The sequence below is a fragment of the Dipteris shenzhenensis genome, chromosome 33, assembly GCF_047967505.1.
Source record: "Dipteris shenzhenensis isolate YYH24624 ecotype China chromosome 33, Dip_SZ_1.0, whole genome shotgun sequence".
In the NCBI taxonomy this organism is placed as follows: domain Eukaryota; kingdom Viridiplantae; phylum Streptophyta; class Polypodiopsida; order Gleicheniales; family Dipteridaceae; genus Dipteris; species Dipteris shenzhenensis.
In genome coordinates this window covers 33652206-33663377 of record NC_141628.1, presented here as the reverse complement: position 1 = coordinate 33663377, position 11172 = coordinate 33652206, and the positions used below count along the sequence as shown (strand labels likewise).

The following is an 11172-nucleotide window of genomic DNA, read 5'->3' as shown; positions in this document are numbered from 1 at the left end:
TCCCCCCCTTCTTCCTATCTAAATTTATCTTGTTTTCTAATCCCCTCTCATGATTTCATACTTAAAAGGCCAATTCATTCTCTATTATCATTTTCCTACTCTAAACATCATTGCTTTACCCATACACTTTCCTCCACTCTCACTTGTCTTGGAATCTTTGTAAGTATTATCTTTACCTCAAACTACACTACTAGAAAAGCAAGTACATAATATAAAAGCATAATACATAATTTCTCATTTATAGAAGCTTTAGTAGCTTGCTTATCATTTTAAACAATATAATATGTGTGCTATCCATATGGGATAACATTTTCTTCCTATGCATACTAATAAACAACCTATAAAATGATGCATCTCATTTAAAGCATGAAGAGATGTCCTATAATGATGGCATAACAATACAATATTTGTGTTATAAGTATTGGATAATGTTTCCTTCATGTGCATAAAGCGTTAGTGTCACATTGAAAGCTATAAAGAATGTAATCTCAATTTATAACCACCATGCTACTCTATCTCCAATAATGATTGATGATTCAGTCACATATGTATGTCTTACCTGGTGAGGCATTGATCTCTAATGCTAAAGATTTAGTTTTAATTCCTTTGTGAAGATGAGAATGGGTTAAATTAATAGTTAAGGCCAATGGTGAAAGACTAGAAGTCATCCCAAAATAAATTTCAAGGGGTGCACCTCAAAATATGTAACAATAGGACATGGGTGCACATTTAATGCTGAAGATTTGTCTTAGCTGGTGAGATATTGGTCTCTAATACTGAAGATTTGGTTGAAAGCACTAGTTAAGGCAAACGGTTAAAGACTAGAAGTCATCCCGAAATAAATTTCACGGGGCACACCTCAAAATAGGTAACAATAGGACATGGGTTCCCCAAAAGGTGTTTTTTAATATAGCAATCCTTCACAAATATATGTGTAAGAAGGAGTTTTTCTAGTCATAGAATAAAAAAAGTTGAAGTTTTATAAAGCAAAAGGGGCACATGAACCATATATGAGTAGGGGTTCAAATACAACCCCTTGAATGCAAGCCTTTTGCTAGTTTTTCTAAGGGTTCCATTGGAGTGATAGAAAACTCTCTAGGTAACCTTATTGACAAATAGATAAGACCATACTTGGGCATGAACAAATCATTAGGTTGCCATTTGAGATGGTAATTATGCATGCCTCTACCATCTCCTTTGAAGAATATTTACAATGACCTTTAAGACATTTTTGAGGTAGTTTAACAAACCCCCTTGATGTATAGGATACCTTCTTACTTAAATGTCTTACTATATCTTTTTCTTTAACCTCCTAAAGTACCCACATGTATACATACTTTAAAGAAATCTCTTGATGTTATACTCTTATTATCGACTTATGTGATATCCTACATAAAAAAAAACTTTTGTGATATCATCCATTATAAAACAATAATAGCCTCGAGAGTTGCCCTCCCTAAGAGATCCTATATTTAGGTAATGTGGATGCATAGGTAGCCTAAGCCTTGTCGGTGAGGGGAGAAAAGTAAGCCCTTTTCAATGAATTAAAGATGCTTGATTGGTTGACAATGGAGACCCTTATTTGCGCTTGGCTAAAACTTATATCCTGCTCAAAAGCATAGACATTGAGCATTAATATATCTCGGTGCCCATTTCGTGCTCAAATAGAGGCGGCTAATGCTTTTTTTTTTTAAATTAAAAGGAGAATATATTTATAGTGGTTGGTCAGGCCCAAAAAGGAAGACCTGTTACAAAAATTGACTGACTTTTAGGGCATATGCCCGCAGATGAGGGTAGGGTTACATTACGTAACATATAGATAGCAATGCATGGCTTACCACTGGGTCTTTGAAGCCCACCATCCATCCAAAGACGTTGAGATAGGGTTTTTCTGTCAGCTTGCGAGCATTGCCTTTTGGAGGTGGCTAATGTTGATGGGGAAAGAAGCATTAATGTAAGATCCTTGATTCATGTGCATGTGGAAATTTTATGTATATCTCTAGTAATACACCTGAAATGCTTTCCTACATGTGCTCCTCAAAGTGTTAACCTTAGGAGCATGTTTCTTTCATCAAAGGGGTGAGTATATTTTGGAGTTCTGCCAAAACTATAGGTGAAATGTGCATTAGAGGATGCCAATTTTTTGATCTTCGAAAGATAAGGAGGGAGAAAAAGTGCCACTTTTAAAGTTGGGGTTTAAAGTTGTAATTTTTAGAAAAAGAAAAGAGAAACTAGAAATACTTCAAGATGGGGACAAGGGGGGCTCTTTTGTGAGTATATATCTTTTTGCATGATGCTTCAAAAGTCATAATTTCTTAAAGAAAGAAAAGAAAAAGGATTTATAAATGAGACCGACAAGCAATGAGTGAAGCGATTTTTAGTTAATTGGTTGTTAGTCTTTGAAGATCATGGATAGCAATGAAAAATGTTAAAAAGCTCAAATAAACAATTTGGAGTATGCCTTATGTTGATTAGGACTAAGGCCATGTGAATTTTGCCATAGCGACATAAATGAGATGATGTAACGACATTCTCAGATTAGTATAGCTTGTATCCCTACTTATCTTCATTCATTAATCATGCAATTGCAGGTCATTCGTGGCCTAACATTAGGAACATGGGCACCTTAGTCATATAATGGGAGAACAAGCACTTAGGGGGATGCTGGGATCCCATTCTTGTTGCCTTTACCAAACTCATCCTTAAATTTAAGGGTTAATTAATCATGCCATAATGGAGCTCTCTTCCTATGTTTTTAAAAATGTTTACAACATGGCTCAGTACTTTATCCCATTTGTGTGACTTCTTGTCAAACCTTGCCCTACCAAACTCACCCTTAACTTCAACAGCTAAGTGATCATGCCCTAATGGAGTTCTCTTTTTAAAATGCTTATCACATGGCTTAACACATAAAGTTTATGTCCTATGCACATAAAGTTATGCCGTGAAAAAATGCTTATCACATGGTTTAGCACATAAAGTTAAAGCCCCATGCACATGAAGTTAAGGCTGGGTTCACACCAAGTGGCACCCAACCCATCCCTCACCCATGGATGTGTGCCCGCCCGCAATGTATGTACTCAGCAATTCACACGAACCGCTTACCCAAATGTCCATGGCTTTGAATTTTTGGCTCAATACATTTTTAAAGCAGGCTGTGATTGAATGATCAAATGGTGCAAAGGGGTTGGCTAAGCCGGACGAGCTTCCTCCTACCTTGCTCTATGTTTGGCTCAGGTTGGGTTGGAGAGAGGTGCTGGCCCACATTGCCACCCTCCGTCGTCTGATTGGAGGTTTTCACGTTAGCTTGTGCTGCCAACCTAAGGCTGGATTCATGCCCATCTTCTAAAAGGTGGTGTGAGGGGCTGTCGCCCTAGTTGGCCCAATAGGAGAGTCGGTGGGCTCAAACACTGACAAAAAAGTTTGGTGTTGGGGCCATGAAGGCCATGACCAACTCCTCCAACCGTTACACGATTGGGCCATTCCATCTCCTCCAGCCGCCGCCACATCAATCACAGGTTGGTGAAAAACTAGCAGCCAGATGATGGCTCGTGGCGGGGGGTGTGAACCACCACGAGGGGCGATGATCCTCCACTTCTATTTTCTAGGGTGGGCGGGTGAAAGGGGAGAGGGGGGGGGGTGGGAAAGGGGAAATGCTGCATGGCCGAGCCGACCAAAGTGATAAGTGTGTATGTGAATGGTGATTAGGGTAATAATAATAATAATAATAATAATAAAAAGAGAAGAGAGAGAGGTGGGTGTAAATGGGAGATGTCCGCCAGGGGAGGACAGGTGGAGGTGCTAAGGTGTAAAACTGGAGAGAGAGCACAAATGTTTTCTTTTGATCTCTGAAAAAGAGACGAGCAGGTTTTGGATCTGCTCTTTCTCGCCAAGCTCTCTTCTTCTCGCTCACTCCAATCATGGCCGGTTTTGCTCCCGAAGGATCGCAGTTTGATGCCCGCCAGTATGACGCCAAGATGGAACAAGTGTAAGTCTTTGCCCTCCTCCCTTTCTCTGCTCCTGCCTTCCTTCGGAATTTGAAGCTCGCTTTGCGATGTGCCGCTGTGGATTTCAGTCCCCTATCCCATCTCCTCAGCCTTGGATCTGCTCTTGCCTTGTCGATCTTCTGCGCGCTCTAGATTGTACGGGGCAAACAGATATGTCACCTTTCTTGGTCGGATTTTTGCCCTTGCGATGTGTCGGCAGTGTTGCCATAGATACGCTTGGAGTCTACGTGCTCATCTATTGCCTGTGGTAGTAGTACACTGAAATTTGGGGTGCGGATTGCCGGTTGTAGTGGTACACTGAAATCAAGCACGTACGCGCGCGCGTTTGTGGGTGTGTGGAGAGAGAGAGAGAGAGAGCAGACTTACATTGAGAATTTTGCCCGCTGAAACCGGGTGATTTGTCGAATTTGCAGCCTCGCAGGGGATGGAGAAGAGATAATCTCAACATGGGACGAGGTCTGTGAGAGCTTTGATGATATGGGCCTCCATGAAAACCTTCTGAGAGGCATTTATGCTTACGGTGCGGTGCCGCCCCCTGTTTTACTCTAGAGTACGCAGCCTCCAGCTCAGATGAACTTGATGGTTTGATCGCTTTTCTTGGATTGCTTGCCTTTCCAGGATTTGAGAAGCCATCGGCCATACAGCAGAGAGGAATCGTTCCTTTTGCAAGGGGTTTGGACGTCATTCAACAGGCACAGTCTGGCACGGGCAAGACTGCCACTTTTTGCTCAGGAATCCTGCAGCAGCTCGATTACAGCTTGTTTGATTGCCAGGCACTTGTTTTGGCGCCAACTAGAGAGCTCGCACAGCAGATTGAGAAGGTTATGCGAGCACTCGGTGACTATTTGCAGGTGAAGGTGCATGCCTGTGTTGGTGGTACAAGTGTTCGAGAAGACATTCGGATTCTTCAGAGTGGAGTCCATGTGGTGGTTGGAACTCCTGGCCGTGTGTATGACATGCTTCGTCGAGGTTCTCTTCGTCCTGATTACATCAAAATATTTGTTCTTGATGAAGCTGATGAGATGCTGTCTCGAGGCTTTAAGGACCAGGTAACAATTCATGCAATAATTCTTTAGCCCCGGTTGCAGGCCCTCGTGTTGCCTTGGCCAAAGACGGTTAACATTGAGAACTAATTGAATACTGATGGATTGGGTCTTATGTTTGCATGGGAACAGGTTTCTAATCATGCGTGATTGACATATTTCATTACTTGTTTTTGATGTAGATATATGACATCTTCCAGCTTCTGCCTCAGAAGTTGCAGGTGGGTGTGTTTTCAGCAACCATGCCACCTGAGGCTCTCGAGATCACAAGAAAATTTATGAACAAGCCTGTGAGAATTCTTGTCAAGAGGGATGAGTTGACATTGGAAGGTATTAAGCAGTTCTATGTGAATGTGGAAAAGGAGGAATGGAAGCTTGAGACTTTGTGTGATCTTTATGAGACACTTGCTATCACTCAGAGTGTCATTTTTGTCAACACTCGAAGGAAAGTTGATTGGCTCACAGATAAAATGCGAGCAAGAGACCACACAGTCTCTGCGACACATGGAGATATGGATCAGAACACTCGAGATGTGATCATGCGGGAGTTCAGATCTGGGTCTTCTCGTGTTCTTATTACCACTGATCTGCTAGCACGTGGTATTGATGTCCAACAAGTCTCTCTTGTGATCAATTACGATTTACCCACCCAACCTGAAAATTATCTGCATCGTATTGGGCGCGGCGGAAGGTTTGGTAGGAAGGGTGTTGCCATCAATTTTGTCACAAAGGAAGACGAGAGGATGCTGCTGGACATTCAAAAGTTTTACAATGTGGTGATAGAAGAGCTTCCCTCTAATGTTGCGGATCTCATATGAGCTAACTGAGTTTTTATATATGGTTTAAATTGTATGGGGGTAATTTGCCTCATTGAGGTTGGAGACTTAATGTGTTTTGAACACCTATTGGCTAGGCTTTTTAAATTTAAGGATGCACCTGCTTTCCTGGCTTGATTGAAATTCCACCTCAGGTTTTTCAGTAGAAGAATAAGGTGGTGGTCGAGCAAGGAGTTTCTTGCAGGAGTGGGATCTCTTATTTTTCACTCGAGCGGGAATTTGTTCTGATTGTTGTTTGTACTTTCTCTGAGGTTTTATGATGTGAGATTTGAACTCATGCCTGAGAAACACTTTGGTTAGGTGCAAGCGTGCAAACTTCTGATTATAGTCTCATCTCACACAGTTGTTAATAGACAAATTGACAGTTTTGCTAATATAACTCCATGTGCAGTGGTTGCAGAGTGACAAATTGATATTGGAGGGTGCAAGTGAATGACTGAGGATAAGGGAGCTGTAACGTGTCTAACCTGTAATATTTGGCCAAAGGAGTAAGCTTAAAATCAAGCTGTTCTTTTGTGAGGGGTTATTTTGCCTTTTTAAACACACTGTTCTTAAAAAGAAACCATAGTGTTATTGATTTTTTATGCTCAAGTAACTCGGGTTTGTACCTTTTTATCTAATGTGATGTACAATGCATTGCCCTTGGCAAAATATGGTTGGTTATACAAGGCAGACTTGACGCATGGTGATGAGCTATTGTTGAATTAAGTTTTTCTATGGCCACATCTATTATTTTGACATATGAGGAAGTAGTGGGAGTGCAGAATTCACATGCTTGCCCACACAAGGAAGAGGATCGTTCTTGAAGTGTTGCAGGAGGAAGGCCGAAGTACTGGGCATCTGGGATTGCTCAATTCCCATTGAGTATGCGTTTGCTTGTTGTTATGATGCATGGGCATGTGGTTAGCTTCAAGAAAGAAGAAATGAAGTTGATGCTATTTTATAGAATAATTTGATAAGGTAAAGGTAATTCATGCTTGTAAGGGTAACGGTTGGAACAATGGGATTCTTTTGTGAAGGTGAAATGGTTTTGAAAATTTTAGAAATATGCTCTACTCTCTATGCTACTTTGTGTGGCATCTATGTCACACAATGTGAAGCATTTGTATTCTGTACCAGGCAGCTAGAAATCCGGCTGTTGTATTATTCAAGTGCAACTATGTTGCCTTCTGTTGTATATTTGCAGGAGTGGATGCACAGTGCTAGAGGTAGCTTGTTGATGCATCATGCTTGCTTCAAGCTAATTGCTGAGACCAGCGGAATATTGGGAAAGGAGAGTCCTGAAGCTAGATTTCCTGCCCATTGCAAGCCCAAGGATCCATTCTCTTCAGGCTTGCAGGTGCAGGTAAAAGAGTCATGGAGGCACAGGTAACCCGATATAGTCTAGGAGTAAAGCAGTGTCCTCTTGAAGCCGATGCTATTTCACAGCAAACCATACCAAGTCCTTAGCTTTTAAGATGCCTCTTTTCCTGCTAGGTCATTCCTATCTAATCTGCCCTTTGAGGGGCTTTCCAGCCACTCCATGTGGATGTCATGTTTAAACCTTTACTAGTAAACTTGTGTATTGCACATATTTAGACACTTCTGGATGTCCCTTCCAACTCTATTGGAATCCCCAGCAGCCTGAATGTTATATCTTGGGAACCAAGTGGCACATCTTAATACAATTTACAGTAGCTGTTAGGAGAACCTTAACATTTTGAGGTGCAGTTGGTCTCTTAAGCATCCTATTGATTCTGAGAACCATTCTCCAGGTGAAAGTTTGCGTTATTGTCTTATCATTTTATTCACCGAATGGGTATGAAAAGGGACCTCTTGCTATTGCTTTGCAGGATATGGTGCTAAGTACTTGTATGAGCTTTGGTCAATAGATCTCCATTCCACTACTCAGAACCCTTACCGAAATCCACTTTCAAGAAGCATATTTCTCGTTCAGTGAGAAGCATATTTCTCGTTCAGTGAGAAGCATATGCTATCTGGCTACTGAACTGTTCATTAAATGAATCCCTATAATTGCATCCTCTCTTTATCTGAAAGCCAATAATCTTTCAATATTATTAAGCATAGTAAGTGAATGTAGTGTTATAGAGTGTACCTTAGGAGTCTACTTGATCAGCACTCGTATTATTATAGGTGCAAAAGGCCATTGCCATCTCAAGGGCTTGCTTTCATAACATGCCTATCTTGTCTAGGAATTGTTTAGTGAAAACTTGAACAATGGTTTTGTCTTGTTGCTCTATGAAACAATGCCCAATTAAAGGCCCAGAAGTAAGAGCAAAAAGGAATTGAAAGCGAGGTGTAGGTTCACTAATGGTCTGGCTTTTTGCACTGTGCTCTCTTGCATGCAATTCATCCTGTCGAGTTTGAATGCTTTTCAAGTGCCTGCGTTTTGGGTGGTTCTTATATTTTTGGCAATAATCAACCTTTAGTTAACTGTTCCAAATCGAGACTGGCATCCTTTTGAATTACTTCTGTTCTAGTTATGGGGGGCAATATTATACCTTACTGTTTTAATGAGAGCTTATGTCTTTTCTAGAGCAATCAATTAAGATTTTATAAACTATAGCATTCGGCTTTTAAGAATCGAGATTCATGCAATAGGTCTATGTAATTGGAATTCTTCTTAATTTTCAACATGGAAACACCAAAAGAAAATATAGAAAAGCAAAAGTCCCACAAATCATCATGTTTCATATGGTTATTACATCATGCATCAACTTCGAGAAAACTAGATGACATGAAATTTGATCATAAGATGTAATGTGACACGAAATAAGTTTAATGTATATGGAAAGTCCTCTATATTGCACACCTTCCTCTTGTGCAGACACATCTCAAGCGGTCACTATGTAAAATATAAAATATCCCTAATTTGTTCCCTTTTGTAAGAGTGTGTTTCTATTCTGAATTTAAATAACCATTATGTACAACCATAGTGAGCCTAACTATCATCTAGAATATTGTAAATAAGGTTCATCCTTTCCTTTGTGAAATGTGATTGTGCATGTTGTATAGAATCTTATTCTTTCCTTCCCTTCAACATTGGGGAAGCCCTTGCCTTGCTTCATATCCTTCCTCCCTCCAATTGGTACCCCTTTTTGTTGCCGCACTAATGTTGCCCTCCCACCATCTACCATTGGCTAGCTCTCCTCTACTCTGCCAGCTACCCAATTTACCATCACCTCTTCAATACTTCAACTCCTCTTCCACAAGAGAGTCTTCAGATATCTCAGAGGCACTCAAGATTTAGCCCTCTTCTATGGTGATCAGGGTTCACTTACCATGCATGCTTACACGGATAGTGATTGGGCAGGATGTTCCGACACCAGAGTGTCACATACTGGCAATTGTTTTTTGCTTGGCAATTCATGTATCTCTTGGCTCAGCAAGAAGCAACCAACAGTTGCCACGTCTAGCTGTGAGGTTGAGTACAGGATAGCTTTCACCGCTACAGTAGAGTGTGTTTGGCTTCGACAGTTACTTATAGATCTTGGTATTCGCCAGACATCCTTCACTATTGTCTACACTAACAACCAGAGTGCTTTGGCCATTGCGCGTAACCCAGTGTTTCATGCGCATACCAAGCATATTGAAGTTCACTATCATTATGTTCGGGAGCGGTTGTCAATAGGAGACATAGAGTTGTCCTATCTTCCCACAGAGGACAACATAGCAGATATGTTTACAAAGGCACTTCCTCGCCCCAAGTTCGAAGCCTTTCGACAAGCTTTACACTTGGTTCCCTTTGTTACATGATCTGACATCCCTTGTACATTCATAGGTGGCTATATCCTTTTGGATGAACATGTGCCACTAAGACTAGAAAATACCAGGTATTCTAAGACGTTTCCAGAGTACTTCAGCCCATCCCATGGAGGGGGGTTTGTAGGCCATCCTCTGGTGGTTCTAGTGATGCCCTATAGGCCATGGTATGTGCCTTGTAGGCATAAATAAAGACACTTATAATGTTAGTGTCTTTTAGGCCACATAGGACACTTAGTCCTATGTGACACCTAGGACACTTAGTCCTAGGTCTAGGTACTTGTACCTTGTACTCCTTTGTTTTTGGTTTATCTAAGTTTGATATGACGGGTGTTCTTCTACGACCCTTTGCTATTGGCACTCTCTCTCTCATTCGACCCTTCATGTAGCTCTGCACCAAATTACTAATTTTGAGAAAGCCTTAGCTATCTAAAACCAAGTGAGTCTAACTAAGCTTCTGAGTCATGGATTATTGACTTTGGAGCTCCAATCACTTCACTCCGCACAGGGAGTAGTTCTCTCTTCTTGCAAATACAACTTGCCACCTCCCTTATCAATTCTATATTTCCTTGCTTTTGGATGTCAAGATCATACTGCTTCCCTTGTTAGTACCATTTGACTCCCTTCATCACCCAGCTCATCTCGATTGTCACCTCTATGAAAGATCTATCCCTATGCCTTATCTTTAATTGAGTCACCTCCATACTCCATGTACATGGGAAATTGCAAGGCTTTCACAAGCTTTGTCTCATCGTGGACAGCTTCAAATCTTTACCGATCAAACCACCACCTCACCATCGGTAGTGCATCTACCCTATGAATCAAACTGACTCACCAGCATAATTTTTTATTGATCTCCTCCCTTATAAAATTTATACTATGCTTGAGATGTCAAGACCTCACCTTCTCTTTGTCTACGTTGCCTCGTCCAATGTGGCTGTAATACACTTAGGCAAGAGATGTTCATGCATAAATCATCAAGGGTATGGGAATGTCCTCATAAAGGTGGGGTGGTTTAGAGGTCTAAATGTCTAGGTTTAGGTTGGAGATCCAAGGGAGAGGGGATGTGGATAGGATGTGGTTGAGAGTTGGAGTTCCAATAGTTGAGGAAAGGTATGGTTGAGAGTTGGAGTTCCGATAGTTGAGGAAGGTTGTAGGAGTCCTAGGTTAGTCGTGTCTTTCATATTAAATGGTATGTCTGTAGGGCTCACACACAATGGTATAATACTCATATCCATAAGCTATGCCTCTAAATTATTGATTTGACCTTCATTTCTTGTGGCCATAGACATTCAAGCGACCCGTGAGACAAGAACATATATGCAAGAGTAATATGCAATGCCTTTATCCCTAGAGCAAAAGTTTGGAAATTCAGTACAAAGGATGTGCCAATCTTTCTAAGTAGGATCTTTAACTGGTTAAAGGTCTTTATCAGCACCTCCCCCATGGTTCTATTCCCTTAGAGCTTTCACTTGTTTATCCAGCATGGCTTGTGGAGCGACTTTTAGGGTTCCATCATCCTAT

At 41.1% G+C, this 11172-nt stretch overlaps 1 protein-coding gene across 1 annotated transcript; it reads left to right on the top strand.

Moving 5' to 3' along the window:
- The first annotated feature begins 3828 nt into the window (after nt 1-3828).
- LOC147880003 (eukaryotic initiation factor 4A-10-like) lies at nt 3829-6009 on the top strand. Its single transcript, XM_087372116.1, has 4 exons — nt 3829-3988; nt 4421-4527; nt 4626-5056; nt 5233-6009. The coding sequence occupies exons 1-4, from the start codon at nt 3921-3923 to the stop codon at nt 5866-5868; spliced, it is 1242 nt and encodes a 413-aa protein (XP_087228242.1). The 5' UTR covers nt 3829-3920; the 3' UTR covers nt 5869-6009.
- Nucleotides 6010-11172: the final 5163 nt, after the last annotated feature.